General features: G+C 46.6%; 2 protein-coding genes and 1 long non-coding RNA gene across 61 annotated transcripts in view; 1 reads left to right on the top strand and 2 right to left on the bottom strand.

The window, feature by feature from the left end:
- Positions 1-2,394, top strand: part of CELF4 (CUGBP Elav-like family member 4) — a 298,230-nt gene extending 295,836 nt beyond the window's left edge. For all 49 annotated transcript variants that reach the window (XM_077900528.1, XM_077900574.1, XM_077900525.1 and 46 more), the window contains one exon: positions 207-2,394. Coding sequence is in view for 3 of the 49 variants with exons in the window: in XM_077900530.1 (XP_077756656.1) it covers positions 207-233 (27 nt within the window). In the remaining 46 variants the exon portion in view is untranslated. The remainder of the gene's footprint in view (positions 1-206) is intronic.
- LOC144315655 (uncharacterized) lies at positions 1,559-16,133 on the bottom strand. Its single transcript, XR_013381380.1, has 3 exons — positions 12,418-16,133; positions 10,364-10,491; positions 1,559-7,699 (listed from the first exon to the last, which is right to left on the bottom strand). It is a non-coding gene; the product is annotated as an uncharacterized LOC144315655 (long non-coding RNA).
- A 679-nt stretch (positions 16,134-16,812) lies between these two features.
- The window catches only part of KIAA1328 (KIAA1328 ortholog), a 366,861-nt gene continuing 363,064 nt past the window's right edge, over positions 16,813-20,609 (bottom strand). For all 11 annotated transcript variants that reach the window (XM_077900521.1, XM_077900522.1, XM_077900515.1 and 8 more), the window contains one exon: positions 16,813-17,786. In XM_077900521.1, coding sequence (XP_077756647.1) covers positions 17,576-17,786 — 211 coding nt within the window. In that variant the 3' untranslated portion in view covers positions 16,813-17,575. The remainder of the gene's footprint in view (positions 17,787-20,609) is intronic.

Here is a 20,609-nt window from a genome sequence, read left to right as displayed (position 1 = left end):
CTCCAGTGGTTTCTTATTCTGAATGGAAGAGTCAATTTCTTTTTTATGTATCATGATCATGACTAATTCTCATACTGGTCTCTCCCCTCCCTCCCGCCATCCCCCAGAACTCCCACCCTAACCCCTGAGGCAGGGTCCTTTTGGTGTTTGGATGCATTTTGTATTTCCTCTCTTGACTTAATCAGCCCCGATTTTCTTCATTTTAGGGCAGGATGCTGAACGGGCTACATTAAAAAACAAACCTCTCTCTATATCTATTTATAAATGAGAACTGTTGGATGACACCTTTGACATATCAGCCAATATCAATCAAGCTGAAGACTCCAGACACTCTCTGTGACTGTAACATTTCTTCAAGGAAAGTATAGCGTCTGTGGAGTTCAGAGGGCACGTGTTTGGGGGAATAATATCTATGATACGAAGAAGAAGATGAAGAAAAATGAGAAAAAAAAACACAAAAAAGGCAACTTTCAAACAAAATAACTGGAGACCAGATGGGGAGGCTGGAGGGCTGGGAAGTGGGAAGAGACACTGCTTACCGATCCCCGGGGCTTTTCCAGCCCGTGGGCACCTGCGGCAGGCTGGGGCAAGCGGTGTGGCGGGGCCTGGTCCCCAGGAGGCGGCTGGGAGGCCGCCACTGAGCATCTCTATCTGTCATTCCTTTAGCTATTTAGGGACCAAAGGACCAAACTTTTTATTGCAGCTGTGTAGCTCTATGTCAAATAGAGGGGGGTGGAGGAGAACCTCCTTCCTGCCTCATGGCTGTTCTTGAAACAGCTTAGAGCGATTCTATGAAAAAAATGTAATAAAAAAAACAAAAACAAAAAAAAAAACACAAAAAAACAAAAAAGCAACAAAAAAAAGGAAAATAATGCTTCAATGCTTTTAAAACAGCAAGATAATAGTTCTTTGATACTTTGAGAGGCGCTTTGATTACCCTCATTCAAGTCTATGACACTTTCCTATGGTTTTCTGTATTATATGTCTGGATGGAGCTGTTAAGATGAACGAATTGGTGGATATTTGGGGAAAGCAACAAAAATATTAAAACTCATTAACCGTGAAGTGTGAGAAAACAAGGAGGGGACAAAAGGGACTTACAAGGCAAGATAATTGTTGTGAAAAGTCTGTAAATGCTTCTAACTCTTCCCCCTCTTAAAATCATAATAGTTGTACAGAATTTTAAAAAGGAGAAGTTTAAAATACCTATATAATAGAAGAAAAATTAGAGGAAAGCAAAAAATAAAAAAAAATAAAAAAGGAAAAAAAAAACCTATAGAAGTTAGCGTTACTGCTAAAATCCCAGATGTTGTAGGACTGTACTTTTGTAGAGTTTAGACTGAGCATCGATCCCTTCTCCCCGCGAGTGCTGTCGGACGCCGCCGTGCACCCCGAGGGCCAGGCCGGACTGCCCAGACCTGCGGGCTCCCGGCCGCCGCCCACCGCCGCTGGGGGCCGCGCCGTCGCTGGAAGGCCCCGCCGCCCGCCCTCGCCTGCTTCGCTCGGGAGCTGCGCGCGCTCGCCCGCTCTCCGCAAGCCCTCGACACCTGCCGCTTCACTCGCCTTCCATGCTTGCTCCAGAGACTTTCCGGGCAAGGGAGACCTGGGAAATTCATCTTAAAACAACTAAACAACACACACACACACAAAAACCTTAAACAAGAGAGAGAAAAATAAACAATCTTTGAAGAATTTCTGAAACTGTTTACAAGGAATTTTGAAAAACAGGGATGTTTAAATGATGCCGGCTCTGTTTTTCTGTAAATAAATTTGCATATTTTGTAGGACTTTTAATTGTAATGATAGAGAAAAAAACAAGGAAAACTATTTAATGAAAGCACGATATTTATCTTTGGTAAATGACTTTAGAGCAGTTAAAAAGACATTGCTTAAAAAAACTCAGAATCAGAAAAAACACTGAATTATTTAAGAACACATATATTTTAAAGTATAACATATTTATTATAATTTATTTGCACCGTTGGGAAGACTTGCTTTGGCATTCTGCCTTGATACCCTCCTCTCATTGATGTCCAGGTCATCTGGAGGCCAGGGGGCTCTCAGACTTACCATCCCCCTCCCCCTTTTTTTTTTCTTTCTTTACAGGGACAACTGTCTGGTTCCTCTTAGGCCTCCTGCCTTTCCTTTCTTTCTGTCTATTTCGTTGGTTAATTATTATTTTTTAAATTTTCTTTTTCTTTCTCTTGGCTCCTCCTTTTAGGATGTCCAGATGTTGTAAAAAAAAAAAAAAAAAAACAGCCGCAGTTCAGTACAACTGCTCTTTTCACACTCAACTCCCTAAAACTCCTTGTAACCTTCTGTAACTATTGGATGACGCTTTCTCCAGCTTAGCCCTAAATAAAGCACAGTTTAAAAAAAAAAAAACCAACACAAGACTTCTTCAGTGGTCTATGCTTCCCGGAATCTGGTCAGGTGGCCCATTGGCAATAGCTTGGTCCTTCTCTCCATGGCTTCTGTGTGCTCGGTTGGAATCTGAACTGTAGGGAGTACTTTCTGGGAGGTGATGGGGGGCATGAGAGGAGGTCCTGGTCCACACTGTGAAACATCTTAAGGTGTGTCTCTGAAAGCCTCCATTGCAAACCCATTCTTTTGGCTCCTGGGCCAGGATGGCCATAGTGCCCAGATACAACAGAAACTACCCCCCTTCTCCCCAACAGGAGGAACCTGAGGCCACCTGTCCTGAGTTGGGGGTGAAGCACTGTAAGGGGTTTAGGAAGGAGGCAGCCGAGGTGGGGACCACAAGCGAGGAAGGATGAGGACATAACCCAAAAGTTGCCACACAGCATTTTCTCCTGGTCCTGCACCTTGTTGCACTGCATTGACAGTTTACAGGGATGCAGAAAACCATTCTGGAGGATGTCCTTGGAGTCGAGATTCTGAGGGCAGGTGGTGTAGAGGGATGAACTGCCTGGAGTGCTCCCACTTCTCTCTCAGGACATAGATGTCCAAACCGTGAAAGCCAGGGGAGAGTTGAGACAGAAACTGTGTGTGTGTTGCGGGCGGTCCAAAGGAGGAAGGTTGGGAGTCAGGATTTGGGGGTGGGGAGGTGGCTAATAGATAGCAGGTCCTTCTGAAGTGAGAGCCCAGAGGCACCTCAGTCACAAGCCTTCATCAGCCCCTGTCCTGGGACGGATCTCTTCTCCAGTTTGTCTCATTCCCTTCAGCCCCATGGTCTCCTCTAAGAACGAGCAGAGCCCACCAAGGGTCTCCTTTCCTTGCCATGTGAGGGGGCAGGAAGGCTTCCCGGTTTCAGGTGCCTGGTCAGGGAGGAGACTGGAGTGCTGGGAGATAAGAGTCCTTGTGGGTCTGTCTGTGCCCTCCTGTGGAAGAGTGGGGAATGGCTTCCGCTCTCAGATGTCTTCTCTGTTGCAGGGTGTATAGAGAGCAGAAGTCAGAGCCCCAGCTCCCGAGTAATACCTGGACCTAGTGTTCAGTCCTCTCTTCCCACCTCTGTTCCCAAGGCCAAGGGCCAAGTCCTTGTTTCTCACACTAGCCTGTGAAATGTTAGCCCTAATGCATTAGGAGGTGGGGCAGGCCTTCAAGCCTTGACTTAAGTGTGGAGATGATTCCGAGATGAGATCCTCAAGGTCCCTTAAAACTAGCCCCACTTCCCCTACCAGGCTGTGACCCCGGTGACAGCCTGCTCTGCCCATTCTGGGGAGCTTGTAGGGAGCTGGCCTTCTTGAAAGAATTTACTGCAAAGGGCATGACATCATGTCAGGCGTTAGGTTCTCCTGTGAGGAATGGGTAGGTGTTTTCTAAGGGATTCTCTGGGTTTTACGCCTCAGACTCTTCAAAACCATGGTTTCTGTTGGACATTCCCAGCTGGAAACCAGAGGATAACAGCCTCCACACCACTTCTGGCTTCCACTCTCAGAGCCCAGGGCCTCCCCTCCCCACTGGGTGTCCTTCTCTCTGGCACAGCTCACTGCTACCTCCACTGATGAGGCTCAGGGGCTGTGGGGCCCCTGGGGGCTGCCCCAAGGGAGCTGGGCTGTGAAGGGGGTTGGCCAGTTTTGTTCAGTTCCAGGTACCACTGACTGAGAGTTGAAAACATGGGAACCAGATGTGAACATGCCAGTTCTGTAAAATAAACCCTCTACTTAAAAACCACACACCCAGTGACTAATGAATGCATAGCATGTTTAAGAGAAAGTACAATTTATTAACCTCTGGGGAAAAGTCCCAGCTTCTTTGAAAACTTGCTGAAGACTATCGGGTCACTTTGCACACGATTACAGGGAGCTCAGGGACCACAGCTCATCCATCATCCCCTAGCCAAGAACCCCTGATTTGCAGTGTTATTTAAGAAAACCCAAGACCCAATTCTCATTAATTTCTGCCTATATCCTATGGCTTATATTCCTCTGCTAGTCTTCTTCTACTTGCAGTTTTTTATTTCTTCATAGCTTCCCCATTCGAAAGACTTTTTGCTTATCATACATTTTTTATCTCAAGCATGATGAAAAGTAGAGATACCCACATGAAGAACCTCCCTGTGTTTAAAGGAAAAAAACTACCACCTAGCTTTTTTTCCTTTAAAAACTTTTATTTATTTATTTTAGAGAGAGCACACCAGTGCACATGCATGTGAAGTGGGGAGAGGCAGAGGGAGAGAATTTCCAGCAGACTCTCCACTGAACTCTGAGCCAGCCACAGGCTCAGTCCGAGGACCCTGAGACCATGACCTGAGCTGAAACCAAGAGTCAGATGCTCAGAGCCACCCAGGCGCCCCCCACCCAGCTTTAACATATGTGAACTCATGAATTATTTTTGCAGCAAATCCTAAATATCAAGTAATTCATTGATAAGTATCTTGGTTTGCCCTCAACATTTTTTTAAAAAAGATTTTATTTATTTATTCATGAGAGAAACAGAGAGAGAGAGAGGCAGAGACACAGGCAGAGGGAGAAGCAGGCTCCACGCAGGGAGTCCAATGTGGGACCCGATCCCGGATCCTAGGATCACACCCTGAGCCAAAGGCAGATGCTCAACTGCTGAGCCACCCTGGCGTCCCAGCCCTCAACATTTTTGATGCAGTGTTGCTGTCTAGAGGCTGGTGTGGCCTGTGGGGCAGCTGTTGGGGGAAACTGGTGGCCTCCCCCAGCCTTATCCTGGGGCAGGTGCTGGCTCCTGGTTAGATCCCAGGGCTCCTTCCAGCTCCTGCCCCCCCCCCATCCCCCAGGGATTTTCAAAGGCCTTCAGCTCTCCATTCACTCTGTACTCATTTTCTCTCCCTTCTCCCTTTCTGTGTGATGCTAATATGAAAAGAATGTGTTTAGTTAGAACTTTTAGTTAATAGCTCCCATCTCTTTCTGGGTTTTTATAGAGATCTGACATTTTTCCTATTCTGAGCTGGATCCCACGCACTCCCGCACACGGAGTGTAGTGAGACACAGACGGATCAGAGCCTCCCCACCCACACCAGTGTTTCCAGGTCCTCCGGCCTCCTGCCCGCTAAGCTCTACTGCCAGAGAGCTGGGCAAACCTGCAGCTCCCTCTGGCATGAGGTCTACTGGGCCACCAACCACAATGAGAACCCCACCATCCGGGTAAGGGGGTCAAGGGACATTGGGCCCGTGAGCTCAGGGACTAGCCCTGCCCAAGGGAACATATCAGACTTGGCGGTGAATACTATGCGTCTCTCTCACAAAATGGAATCCACCCTCGAGTAAAAAGTATTAGCTACCATTGGTTCCCCACCTCTAGTAGACGATTCACTCCTGGCGGGTGGACGTTCGTCACTGTTGATTCACTGCCTGCATGAACGAGGGAGGGAAGGAAGGAAGGAAAGCACTGCCTGCAGACCACTGAAGACATGTTCCAGAGGGGTGGGTGTTCTGAACATGCTTTTTAAATAATAATAGCACACTCGGAGTCAGTGTGTAGCCAGCTCTCTTTCCCCTCAGCTGAGTATTTGCAAGTATAGGCTTTTGACTTGAGAGTTGCCTCTCTGCCCCTCCATCCTGCTTCTCTAAGCTGCCCTCCTCCCTGCGAGTCCTCCCTTCGGTTCCCTGCTGTCTCCCCCATGCCCTTGGTGTCTGGTCTTCAGGCCTGCCCCAGCACCCCAGGCCCCTCCTATCAGCCAAACTCCTTTTCCTTCATGCTAGCCTAACTCCTCATCCCTTTCAGGAGCTCCGAACATCTCCCTCTGGGCTTGCACCTTCCGTGGGGGTCTAACCATGATTTGCCTAGACCAGGAGGAGGCTCAGAGACTAGAGTATGGGAGTGAAGAAAGCATAAGCTTTGACGTCTGACCATATGCAAACCCAGTTCTTTCAAATATCTTCTGTGTCACTTTGAAAAAGCTACTTAACCTCTCTGAGCCCCAGTCTCCTCCCTAAAATGGGGATAATAGTACTACCACCCCAAGGGTTGCGAGGAGTACATGAGACAGCCATGCACGGCTACCTCCTGCTGCCCCAAGGATTCTGAGTTGTAAATGATGGGAGAGAATAGATACTGAGGATGAACAGTTCAGGCTTCGATCCCCTTTGTCCCTTTCCTTAGTTCCATTGGATCGACACTTCACGTCCTAATTGAAGCAAGCTTGAACTTGACATCAGACCACTGTAAGCCACCTTCTCCCAGTCCAGTCAGCCCTGCGACTCTCCCAGAGAATTCCTGTCATCTTGAGGTGCACACACCTCTGTTTCTTGCTGCTCACACTCTTTCCCAGGGACCCCAATTAGCTGCTGCTCCCATGCCCCTTCCTCTCCTTGCCCTTTATCCCAAGAGCATTCCTGGCAACACTGTGGCTGTTATTGTCTACAAGCCTCCTCTGGGGTCACATGGCCTCAGGCTACATATTAATTTGGTCTTTGCATTTTAAAAATGTTCCTTGTTTTTTTTAAAGGCAACATATTCATATATTTCAAAATTCAAAAAGTATGAAGAAGTATACGGTGAAAAGTCTTCCCACCTCTTCCAGCCAGTGTGCTCAGGTATTTCTATTACCCTATTTACACGTGTGTACGTGGGGGTCACTGGCATGAGGAACTCAGCCCTTATTCTCATTTTCAGTGGGGAGACCCAGAGCTGGGCAGTTGGCAGCGCCAGGCTCCAACAGCTGGCCTGTGGGGGTCCCAGCAGATAAGCCCAGGCCCCAAGGATGCTCAGGACCCTGATGGCTGGGGAGAGGAATCGGGGCCCTCACACTCATCGTTTGGGCTCTTCTTTCTGAGCCGTGGGTGTAGCTACCACTTAGGGGCGCTGGCTCTGAGCTAGACCTTGTGTTGAGCTGTCTCGTTACAACCCCACTTAATGCTCCAAGGTGGGTGTTTTCGTCCCTATTATACGAATGAGGAAACAGACTCAGAGAGGTGCAGTCCCTTGCCCAGATGACCCAAGTCAGGGTCTGAGCCCAGGGCTGTGTGCAGAATGGTGGGTGCTCTGAATCTCCATACCTCAGCAGCCCGGGCTGTGGACCCTCTCCACAGCAGCTTCCTCCTATGCTGTGTCCAGCCTCCTAGCTCCCCACTCCTGCTCACAGGTCTTTCAACCACCCAATCTCACCTTTGGGAAATGCATCATCTATGTCGGCTCAGGTGCCAGGAAAGGTCCTGTCCTCCTCCCCTTCATCAGCTGGGCTGGAGTTGGCTTCTCAGGTTTGAGTGAATGACATGGTACTTAGCATGCTGCTAAGGAGTCCAAAGTCCTCCCACCCTAGTAGTACTTGCTGGCAGTGGGGACAGAGGGGGAGCATGGAGGGAAACAGAAAAACCCAAAGACCCAATTAGCTTTTATTCTTAGCAAGGGGAGGAAGTTCAGTGGAAATAAATGGAATATTTATTAACAGTTTATGCAACCACCTGAGGTTCAAAACCTTTTGTGCTTTTGTCCACTCTGTTTTCTCCACACTGAACTCTGGAGAAAACTATAAGCAAATTCTGAAGATTAATGCAAACTGGCTCTCCATCACTCCAAATCAAGGGGAAGATTTGACCATTTCTGGGGGTCCCATACTCCACTAATTGAGGTATGAGGATTCCTCTTGTCTCCAGAGTCTCCATGTGAATCATCTTGGCTACTGCCCCTCCCTCTTTACCTCCTCCTGGGGCCCAGCTCTGGGGCCCAGGCTGGGGGCACTGGGGTGGCAGGAAATCGCTGGACCCATATGCTGCCAACTTTGTCTCCCATCTACCTTTCCCTGGGGTCCCAAGAGGGGTTTCAGAAGCCAGGCAATTGTGGTTCATTTTTAGCCTGCGTGGGCAGGGAATGGACTCAACAGGAACTACCATGAGGGCCACCAGGCAGACCCAATACACCTGCCCTGTTATACCCCAGTACTGCTCAGGGCCTCAGATCCCACAGTGAGGCCTTTTTCTTTGGGTCAGACTTGGGCCTCAGTTTGCCTAGTCTTTAAATGAAAATCATCGTGGAAGGCGGGGTACACTGGTTCCCTACATAACAGCACTGTGCTGAGGATCAGGGGAGACGTGATGATGACAGCACACACATTGCCACCCTCTGAGCACAATGCTGAGTGTGTTATGGGTATTCTTTCTAACCCTGCAAGCGACTCTGCAAGGTGCTATCACCTTACTTGGCCAATGAATCATCAGAGGCTTGGGGAAGGTAAATAACTTGCCCAAAATCACAATGCAAGAAAGTAACAGAGCCCAGATTCAAAATCAGCTACACTCATCCCCCCGTAGGAGGCTCCTTGCCAAGCAAAGACAACTGACTGCAGGGTAGTGTGGTGCAGGGCTTGGGGGAGCCCTGAGGAGGGAAGGTAGGTAATCTTGTCTGGGGGGGGGGGGACACTTGGGCTGAGTGTTGGAAAGTGAGCAAGGGTTAACTGGATCCCCAGAGAGGGGCCCTGGAGGAACAAAGGACCCTGGCGCTGCTGAAGAACTGCAAGATGTGTACATAGGTGGGGAATATGCTGGGGACGACACGGGGCCTGGCTTAAAAGCAATCCACCTACTGATGATCCGGACACCGTCCTGCCTATTTCACCGATGCCATGCCAGTTACCTTTCCCATAACCCTGGAGCCTGTTTTACAGACTCTGTTTTACAGAGTATAAGCTTGTGCTCAGTCTCATGGTTGGGCAGGGCTGGAGTTTGAGCCCAGGTCCCCTGCTGGCAGATGCTGCACTTGTGATCATTATTGCTGTGGGAGAGACTCCCTAGTTGAGGCACTGGCCTAACAACTCTTCCCTCAGAAGCTTCTTCGCTGACTGTATTCCCTGGCCTCATACCAAGATACACAACCTGACCACGGGATGGAGTGAACGGAAGCAGGATTGTCCCAGACTCAGACCTCTGCCCCTGCCAGTTTTCTCCTCTGCCAAGCAAGCAGGTGTCCTGGGTCTCAGGAGTTTGGCCCAGCTCTCTGCTAAGTGTTGGGAAGGGCCATGGAGAAGAGAGAGGGCAGAGGAGGGAGCCTGTGAAATGTCCTCAGCCTAGCTCTGGAGAGAAGAGCCATCTGAATGAGAGAACACAGCTGTTTTACCCACCACTTTATTCTGCTCTTGATTCTGAGCAGAAGCAGAAGCAAGTCTTGACACTTGCTGCCTTGCCCTGAATGCTGGGCAAACTTAAGAGGCCTCTGGGTTCTAGGTATCCTTTAATCGAGAACTACTCGAGAGTATTTTGTGCCTCAAGCATGGCACTCAATGCCTGGCACCTATTAGGTGCTCTGCAGTGTTTGCCAAATGAGTGAGAAAGGTGTGGCATGGGGGGATTGCCGCCTTTGGACCCCTTCTGAATACCCCATACCTGGTACACTATGGACCTGGTACACTCCCTCTGCCTCCTCTTGCCCCAACTTTGCACAAGGATTAGAAGAAAGCCTGGTGGTTCCGGTCTTCTCATTACCCGGGGAGCTGGTGGGATGACAGGCATTTAGGAAAAGGTCCCCGGGGCCCTCACAGATGGCTTATGGACACAGATTCTCCTGTCGTTCCAGATTTCTGACCATTCACATTCTCCCTGCCCTTGGTTCAGGGTCCATTGCTCCAGAGAGCTCTAGCTCCAGCTGAGCACCTCTTTTCTGACCTCCTATTGGCCTCAGAGTGAGGACTGCTCCACTGGGCTTTCCTTCCACACTGTTCTGTACTGCTCTGTATATATGGTCCCTTCCCTAGCTGAAGTCCTTGAGGAAAAGAAATGAGCTGTCTCCTTTTCCAATCTCCTGTCTAACTCTGGGCTTGTCAAAGACGGTAGTCAGAACCTAGTAGAAGACTAAGGATTTACATGGAATGTGCTGAATCATCAGAGGATGCTGAAACTTGTAGGTATAAGGAAGAAAAGAAACAATATTTACATAGTCTCCAAGTATCCCCCACTTTCCACACTAATAAATTACAAAGGAAAATTTAATTGTACAATTGTACCTTAGTCAGGTGATTAAAGTTAATATCCCCTGGACTGAAGGCAAGAGGTATCATGGGCCTCCTGGTGTGATGTACCGAGGACTCAGCACCACTTACTCCTGCTGAAAATGCAGAACCTGAATGCAATCCTATGAAAACAACAGACAGGCCCAAATTGGGGAACATTTTACAAAACAGGTGGCTTGTACTCATCTCAGAGCTAAATGTAGCTTACGATCCCAGGACAGAATTGTTTTTTCTTTTGTTAAAAAGGAAATTTCAGGAAAGGAAACTAAGCTAGGAAGGAAATTGGGCAGAACTTCAGGTAAGGTCGCAGATGAGATAATGGCATTGTGTTGATGTTAACCTCCTGTGATCATGGTACTGTGGTCATGCAGAAGAATGGCCTGTTTTTAGGAAATCCATGCTAAACTATTAGGAGAAAGAAGAGTATTATGTCTGCAGTTTACTGCTGAGTATTTCAGGAAAAAAATAATATATGTATTTATATATGTGTGAGAAAGAGTGAATGATAAAGCAAATGGTTTTAAAATGTTAGCACTTGGGAAATATGGGTGAAGGGTTTACAGGAATACTTTGTATTGTTTCCAAAACTTTTCTGTAAGTCTGACTTCAAAAGAGAATGAAGAAAAGGTGGCCAGTTTGAAATTTGCTGGGTCAGCCTGAAGAGAGCTGTCAGCCTCTTGGACTGGGCATTGCAGGGACCGGCTCCCCACCCACCATCCATTGAGGAGGGAACCGGGAGCCCCAAGTGGGGAGGGGACATGCAGCAGGGAAGCAGCCATGGTTGGGAACCTATGCAGGTGTCTTTCCACCAGACCCTCCTGCTCCTGTGGCAGGCCTAGAGGTAACTGGGTGGCTCTGTCGGTTTGGCTCAGGTCATGATCCTAGGGTCCTGGGATGGAGCCCTGCATCAGGCTCCTTGCTCAGTTAGGAGCCTGCTTCTCCCTCTGCCTGCATATGCTCTGTCAAATAAATAAATAAAATCTTTTTAAAAAATCCAAAACACCAGGCCCAGTATTTAAGGCTGACCAGGAACTTCCTGACTTTGGGGGTTCTCTGTTTTCATGCATTTGAGACATGGCTTCTTGCTGGGAACCCTTCTTTCCCTGCCTTTGCCCAGCAAAAATGTCCCTTTGCTCAGCAAAAAAGGTTCTGAGTGAAGAACCTCCCCTTCCTAGGAGCCCCTGTTCAGGCCTCTGTGATGACTGGCCTGTGGGAGCTGTACTGTAGTTCGACGTAGCTCTTGCATGCAGTGCAGGGTCAGGCACCAGGTCAGGGGACTGTGCCTAGTGCATGGTGGGCAATCAAAAAAAAAATGTGTCAGAGTTTATGGAAGACCAGTGTGTCCTGAACTTTTTGAATCTGATGAAAGCTGTGAATCCTCCAGTCCAGGTGAGCATCCAGGTGAAGAGTGAGAAGGGAGATGGGTGACAAGGCAGCTCTCTACCCAGACTGATGGTTTGGGAAGGCCAGGGGACATTTCCCTTTTGAGACAGCCTATTCCCTGCTCCGCCCCCCCCAACACATATAGTAGGGGACAGAAGCCCCTGGGCTCCTGGCCCACTTCTCTGCTCTTTTCCTAAGCTCACCTGCAAGATGTGGGGGTGGCCCCCTCGCCAGACCCTCCCGTACTGCGGCTGTACCTGCCGCTCCTCCTAGTAGGGCAAAAGCAACCAGAGAGGTGGGGAGAAGTTCTGCTGGAGGGTCGCTGCTCTTAGGGCCCTTCTCACACTCACTCCTACTCGACTTTTGTTCCTCTAGCACAGTAAATCTCCTTCTATTATTCTCCAAGTTGATATAGTAAGTTGTGTCATTTTGAGAAGAAATACATAATGGTATATTAGAGGAATCATGGATCTCCTCATTCATGCTTAGAAAAAATTTATTACAATGTAAGAAAGTCTGAATAGCATGAATTTATTATAATGATTTAACACTTCTACACTTGAGTTAAAAATGCCTCTCCATAAATAACTGTCCCTGGAAAACATAGCAAATTTACACAGTTTACCGTTTCCCAATGTTATATAAATCCAACAAGCTTAAATCACCTCCAGCCGGGAGGAAGAGGCTGAAAATCGGGGCTGCAGAGTTCATACTGTCTCAGCTAGCAGCAACAAGCAGCAGGACAGCTGGCCTTCCCTTCCTCCAAGCTCCTCAGCTCAGCACTGGGGAAGAGAAGGACAAAGAGTGGGGACATCCCAGCTTATAAGGGCAGCACAAGAGGACAGTGGACCCTGGACAGCCTGGCAGTGGTCAGGCCAGGGCCTGTCTGTGCAGTGGTGCCAGTGAGGTGCCCGCCAAGGCCACCCAGCTCTGGAGAGCAGTGGAAGGGGAGGGCGAAGCTGGTGCCCATGCCCTGTCTGGGCCCTGGTCTTCCAGCCAGACATCTCCTCTTCTCTCACAAACCCCAACAATGTTCTTTACTCCTGGGTCTTCTGGTCCCTCCACCTTCCACGCAGCCCCCTCTGGCTCTGCTGGACACCCTGCCTAGGCTGACTTGCAGGAACAAGTTTTGCCTTATCATTCTGGCTTTCCTCTGGGCCTCTGGGCCAGTGATCCAGGCATCAACTTGTAAGGTAGGAATTACCATCCCCTTTTTGCAAGTAATTTTATAAATGATCATAACCGAGGCTTAGAGTTATAATTTATGAAGCTTAACTTTACAACACAGTTTAAATGTATAAAGTATAACGTGTCTAAATGTGTACAACTCACAAGTAGTAAGGCTGAAGGAGGAATCAGATAAACAGGCATTTCTAGCATAGCAAGTGTTGTGATAAGGGACATACAAAGGACTAAGAAAGCTCACAAGGTCAGGAGAAGGATATCATAGTGCCTTCAGGAACTATGGAAGTTCATAGTGGTTGGAGCACAGAAGTCAAGAGAAAAAAACAGTGGGGCCAGAGCTGTGCAGTGCAGACCCAAATCATGAAGATCCTCATGCATTATGCTCAGAAGGTCAAGCTCTCTCTTAAACACAACAGGAAACTAAGTACTGGGACTATCCAACACTTTTAAGCCAGGATGCGACATGGCAAGATGACCTGGTAGCTTCCTGGAGGACAGTAACAGGTAACCTTATGAGTACTTATTTATTTGTGCTGAGCACTCGACATGCATTAGCTCACTGCGCCCCCCAATAACCCCTTGAGGTAGGTTCTGTTATGATCCCCATTTACAGATAAGAGTGAGGCAAAGGGTAAAGTCACTTGTTCAAGGCCATCTGGTAGGAAGACAAATGCAGAGACTGTTGTGCTAGAGAAGTACCAGCAGAGATAGAGGTAAGGGGGTGTGTTAAGAAATAGGAGGTGGACCTGCCATTACTTGTGAGTTTGACAGGAAGGAGGAGACGGGAAGAAGGGAATAATGACTCTCCCAACCCCAGATTCCAAGTTGGAATTCTATTCTTTACTAGCTGATGACCTTAGTTAGGGCTTGTTATGCCTCATTTTCTTTATTGGTGCACAAGGTAACACTTTGAGAACCTTAGGTGTGCACAGACATACCCTTGTCCTCATTCCATAAAGGACTACAGGTGGCTTACAAGAAACACATATACAAATGATTTCTTAAAAGTATGACTTTCATAAGCATTGAATAAGATGGCACAGAGGGCTTGGAGCTGACTGACAATTGTGTTCTCGCCACCTCCACCTGAGGGGCATTTGCAGTCTCCTTGGTCAGGTGGAGGTGCCAGGTTGACCTGGGGAACAAGAGGCAGGATAGGGTCTCTGGCCATTAATTGAATCCACTCGTATGATCCCCAAACTGGGCATTTCCGGCACACATGCCCTCGCCTAACATCTCTTAGCACCTAAAGTCAACTAGATAGGGCCATTTTTCCTGCCTCGAAGTGCTGTGATAGTTTTTCCTTGCTGAGTAGTTTGGGGGACAGGCAAATGGAAGGGACTCAGAGGTGCACACAGATTGAAAGCTCCATTCCAGCAACCACACAACCAAGAGGCGGCTTGGTGTCCACATGATGGGAGCGAGTGGGAGTCAACCAGGAAAACCTATCAGGATGTGACAAATCGTTTCCTTTCTTTTGGTTGACCCAAGCTCTTGCTGTTTTAACACATACTGAAAAGAATAACATTTTGATAACCTGGAGTGTTGCTCTTGCTTTGGACCTCTGCCGATCTGATGAGGGGTGTTGAAGGGACCATTTGATATCAAAACCACATGGGGAAAATAGCCATGGAGATAATTAACTTAAAATCTCATATGTATATAAACAATACTCTCTGAAGTGAGGATAAAGCCTGAGCTGGGAGGGGTCTGCCAAAACCTCCGTCCACCTCACTAGTGATGGCAGACTTCATCTAGCTGGGCTCCTTTAGGCCTATCCCTTCCCAGAGTCTCTGGCCGTGGTGCTGGGAGCAGGGCCGGGTGGAAAGGGAGGCTCTGACTGAGGAGAGAGCTCCTCCCTTCCCCAGGACATTGGGGATTTTTTAGGTAAGTCCTCACAATGGGGGTCAGCTTTGGAAGAACTCTAGTGTGCCTCCAGGAAGGATGACTGTCAGCAAAAGCTTTTCCTTGATTGACCTTAGTTTCCTAAATCAAGCATGTTGTGCCCCTGTAGGAGCTTGAATGGACATACTTTGTCCAGTCCCATGGTGCAAACATTGATTGGTTTCTCTCTCAGAGTGATGGGCAGCAGGGTGGGCGATGTTGTGGCATTATCTGCAATACCCCTAGTATGTGTCTAGTCTTGCTCTGAGGAAGCAGCTGGAGGCATCCAGTCACTGTTGGGAGCACTTTACCAGTAAGAAAGCAGACTCCTCTGTGTCAGGCCCTCTCTCTGTAGGAAATCTGCAATTAGGCCAAACTTACAGGCTCTACAACAAACTTCTCATATATATACATATACATATCTCAAAGTCAGACAGATGAAGATGCTAACATACGCTGTTCAATTCACAAGGAAGCCAATGGATTAGGCACATATTCACATCCCATTGTCCTGACACACAGGAAGTGCCTACAGGATAAAGGCAACTGGTGGGGGAATGTAGCATATAAAAAATAAGTTGATTGATGCTCTGCTGAACATCCATCTTTGCTCTTCCAAAATGCTCATGCAGGGGGAGGTAAAGAAGCAGTTAAACTCCAATCTGTGGCACGTGACCACTCCTGCCCCCAGCCAAAAGCCCTTAGCTTATATCTCTCATTTATGATTCTTCTAAAGGCAACAAGCTTCTTAAAGAAATAATCCTTTTCTTGGTCTTTCTGGCATCCTCTTATTCTAGAAAGCTGTAAAGACACTGGTCTCCAAATGAGGGAGTGTAGTTATGGCTGATCCAAGGGAGATGGATGTACTTACGGTGCTCTTGACACTTATGGGGCAAGGAAGAGAGAGTTCTGGAAATCTAAATTTAATTGAGAAAATGGCTAAGGGCTCTCAGTTTTTTGCTCCCTATTTTGCTATACCAAAAGGAAACTCAATTTTCCAAATGCTTTCTGAAATGGGATGAAATTGACTCAGTTCCTGTCATGAGGTGAACTTTAAAAGGACACTATAATCTGCAGTGTTTTTTCAACTTTGTAATTGAATGCCTAAAATTTGTTAATCTTGACCTCAGATTAAGGACTGGTGTTGGTAGATCTCATTTTTCTCTTCCCCAAACAGCAAGAAGATCAAAGGGAGGGAAGGCTAAGTAGAGGTGACAGGGCCTCAGCCAGAAGAGACAATGAGATTTAGATCTATCTAGATAAAGAATCTATTTAACAAGGCTTTTGTAGGCTGACATAATCTAGTTTTGAAAAAAAAAAAAAATCTAGTTTTGATAAAGAATTCAGGGAAGCTATGCAGGCTCACCAACAGCAGTTTACCCTGGGTGGTCTGACTGTGGCTACCAATGCTCACTGATAAAGACTTTTGGTCCCACTTCAAGTCTGGAGTTGGGTGGAAGGGAGAGAGAAAGAAAGCGATACCCTCCAGATGAAATAAAGTCATCCACTACTCACTTCTGAGGACACATCTCCCTTGCTTCCAATGACTGGGAAGTTGTCAACTCACTGGCTCTAGCAGGCTCATCATGCTACCCATTAGCACAAGAGCCCACTAAAGCCCCTGTAAGCTGAAGGACCCATCTCAAGAGCTCTGCCAAATAGGAGAACAGAGAATGAGGTCTCAAGTGTACTTCTTCCACAAGCTTTCTCTGGGTTAAATTGAGGCCCAGTGGGAAAGATTGGTAGATGCTGCTTGGAGGGGCGGAGGAAAATCTGGCAAGTAGAGAGGGCTCTTTGGGGTCATGGGACAGTAACACAGAGCAGAGCACATAAAAGGCCTGGTCAACCTTGGGCCTTTGATCCTCAAGACGTAAGAGGGATGACCAGGGAAAGCCGATCAGCCTGTGGCAGCTGATGCTCCTTTCTCTCTAGTGGCATCTTCCCCAGACACAGCCATGAACAGCTCACAAATATAGACACTTGAGTCAATATAAAGTACTGAGTTATTGCTCTTATTTATTCTGGGAAATGAGTGGATGGCAGGAAAAGCATGTCAGGCCTGTGCCTCCATTTTATTTCCAGAGGGCAGTTGTTCCAGGTGTGTTACTTAATGCTGGTTTCCAAGGGTTGGTTGGGTCCCTCCCTCCGGCCCACTGTGCCCTGTGGTTAAGGGCTGATGACTCCTGGAAGGGACTCAAGACTGGTCCTGGTGACGTCACAAGCAACAGGGAGGGGCACTAAGCCCAACTTCAGAATTAAATGACTACCCGTATACAGAGGTGAAGGAGAGCTAGAGAGGTAAAGGTTCTTTCTTTCTGAAACTGCTTATGCTACAAAAGGGCTCCATTTCAATCAGAGGGATCTTTCCATGAAAAGGTTTTCCTTGTGTACAAAAGAAAGCCAACGTTTTCCAATAAGGCATTGCGAAGGAAACAGTGGAAATGAGGCTGAATATGCAAAGGGCTTTGCATGTAGAAGGTATTCCATGTTAATTTTCTAATCTCTGCTTGGCACGGGAAAGATATGGCCCTCCACTCCCATGCCCCCTTAATATGTTACCTACTGATTGGTATGATCAAAACCACCCTGGGTTTGTAGCATGATTAGTTCAACACATAACAGGATGTTAGTGAGAGAGGCCATTCTGAAAGGAGAGACACGGTTACTTTGCAATAAAATAATTTAAAATCCTAGATCAGTATATAAAGAAGCCCACACATGTCGTATGGGAATCCTGTAGCGTGTGTTTCAACGTCAAATGAAAAAGATATCTTCCAGAATTTGATTCTCCTCCAGGTCTTCAGGGGTCCTGCCTGCCCCCATCTTGTTCCATGTTGATTTTCGAGGACTGAGTCGGCGAGTATTGTGATTCCAGGCCCCAGCTTCTCTGGAGGGATGGGGCTGAGGTTTGGGAGCAGACTTTGGACTCAGAGATTGAACCAAATCCAATAGAGATGTTTCATACCTGCAACACACACAACCCAGACAGAAATTGATCAGACCAGTGGAATATCAGAATCCAAGAGGCCTACAGAAATGGGCTGCCAGGAGCAAGAATTGGATCAGTGATCACATCATGTGCAAGAAGGCCTTCTAGGGGAACTTTCTGGAAGTCGAACAGCAGAAGCCAGCCCCCTGTTGTCTGTAAGCTCTTCTCTTCTGTTGATCACTGACATTCTTTTCTGAGCTGTGAAGAGAGACTGTGGAGTGGGAAAAGGAATGGTGACAACAGTAATGATGGTAGTAGTAACATTTATTGTAGGCTTACTAAGTATCAGGCACTGTTCTTGATGCTTTACATACTTAACCTTCTAATCAACCCTATGAAGTAGGTACTATACTAGTCTGATCTCTATTGTGCATACGAGGAAACAGAGGCTCTAGGAAGTAACATCATGTGGCACAGTCAGGATTTGGACCCAGGTAGTTTGTCTCCAGTGCTCACATTCAGGACAGTGAAGCAGCTTCTCAAAGTCTTTGCAGCCAGACAGACCTGGTTTAAATCTCTGCTCTACCATTTGCAGGCTGTGTAATCTTGGGAAAGCCCTTCAACCATTCAGTTCAGATTCTCATGCATAAGGAGTTAACAGAACTTCTGTTAGGGTTAAATGAATCAGTTGGTATAAATTAACATAGTACTCAATAAATGCTAGTCCCATCCTGCTGGCTTACTCCCATTTTCTCTAGAATCTTGGGAAAAGAAACTCTCATCTGAATCTATGAAGAGCTTCCTCCAAAGAAAGACTGCCTTGGTATCCAGCATTTTCATCAGAAAGGGATAAGCTTAGATCAGCAGAGAGGCAGAGAAACTAATAGTGGTCAATAACACCCTCATCCATGGCTCATCTGTATGTATTCCCAGGATGGAAAGCCAAAGGCATAAATGTATGTCTCCATAGTCATTCATACAAGGGGCCAAGTAATTTCTACAGATATATCATGAAGCCTTGAGCAGGGCATGTGTGACCTGTGCAGTTGCACAGGGCCCTAGACATGGCTTACTGCTCTTCTGTTGTGGTCTTGAAACTCTTGATTTTATCTTTGACCTTGTGTTTTACAAATGAAGTCTGATGAGACAAGAGAGCAGGTGTGTGAACAGAGGAGATATGCTGGGAATGCATATGCGGGTTCAGGCCACAGGCATAGTGGGCAATGGACAGTGTTTGTGCCAAACAGTTGGCCTGGCTGCCTGGTGTGCACACTCATCCAGAAGCAGCCTGGGGCACCACAGGGCTTTGAGGGTGTGGCTGGGGCTAGGGCCTGGGCCCTTATCGGTGACGGTGATGGTGGCAGCAGGAGAAGCAGCAGTGGTGGTAGCAGTGCTGAGAGGCTGCCTTGCCTGTCTTTTCCCAGAACCCATCCCTGAAGCAAAATATTAGCTTTCTGGCCTGAACACTGAGATGAGAATGGTAGCATTTAGGCAATATACATCCAGTAAAATAGATATAAAATAAAAGCATACACATGGACATTGCAATAAAGCACATTGAGGAGATACAGGAATTCTTCAAAGAGTTTAGAATCAGGTTTTAAAATCTGCTGCACCAGGGGCTTCTGGATGGCTCAGTTGGTTAAGCATCTGACTCTTCATTTTGGCTCAGGTCATAATCTCAGGTCATGGGATCTAGCTCCGCATCAGGCTCTGTGCTGGACATGGAGCCTGTTTAGGATTCTCTCTCTTCCTCTCCTCTTTCCCCCAACTCACACGTGTGCTCTCTCTCTCTCTCTTTCTCTCTAAAAAACAAAACGAAACAAAACAAAACCCCAAAACCAGCTGCACCATTGCAAACTAAATATCCACGGGTTTAGAAATTAAATGTAAAGATTGTTGCATCTCATGGAAAATAACACTATTTTCATATGCAGCTTCAAATGTATCAGTTAATGAAGAAAACAATTTTATTTATTTACTTTTAAGATTTTATTTATTTATTCATGAAAGACACAGAGAGAAGCAGAGACATAGGCAGAGGGAGAAGCAGGCTCCCTACCTGAAGCCTGATGCAGGACTTGATCCTAGGACCCTAGGATCACGACCTGAGCCAAAGGCAGACACTCAACTGCTGAGCCACCCAGGTGCCCCAAGGAAGATAATTTTAAAATTAATTTTTCTTTGTCATGGAAGATACGGCAATAGAAGGCATAAGTAGGAGTTTTGAATTATATACAAATCATTATATACAAACTATAAACAGATCATTATATACAAGCCAAAAGTGACTTTTGGTTTCTTGTATGACCTTTACAAGTTATGGGATATACCAGAGAAAACCAACACTGAACAAACTTATATTTAAAATTAGATTTTCTGACATACATAAAACTAAGGTGTGTAAAGAGCTGTATCTTTTTAGAAAAGTTGTTCTGTGTCATAAGCTCAAGAGATAGAATTTATATTTTGAAATAATTTATCAGAAATCTATCCTAGTGTTGTCACAGTCTATAAAATATTCCTAAAAGCTCCATTGTCAGTTTATCAGCAGATTCTTCTCAAAATTAAAAATTACCAAAAATTATGTGTGATGTTTCATTTGCCAAAGTGACTGATTTGCTTTTAATTGTATCATTTAAAATAAAATTGTTAAGTGTATCACTTTTGACCATCTAATAAATGAATTTAAAGAAAAATGAGCCAGAAAAATCTTATGATCAGTCAAGTATCACATTAATAAAGTATTACTTATTATGTATAATTGTGACCTCAAAAATATAAAAAATTTTTGCTATCTGTAGGTTTATGCTAATAATCATGTATCACCCTTTGATTATGCTTTATATATTTCTTTTT

Source organism: Canis aureus, chromosome 6 (genome assembly GCF_053574225.1).
Source record: "Canis aureus isolate CA01 chromosome 6, VMU_Caureus_v.1.0, whole genome shotgun sequence".
NCBI lineage: Eukaryota > Metazoa > Chordata > Mammalia > Carnivora > Canidae > Canis > Canis aureus.
Note: the sequence above shows the minus strand (reverse complement) of the source record. Positions and strands in the feature narration are given on the sequence as shown.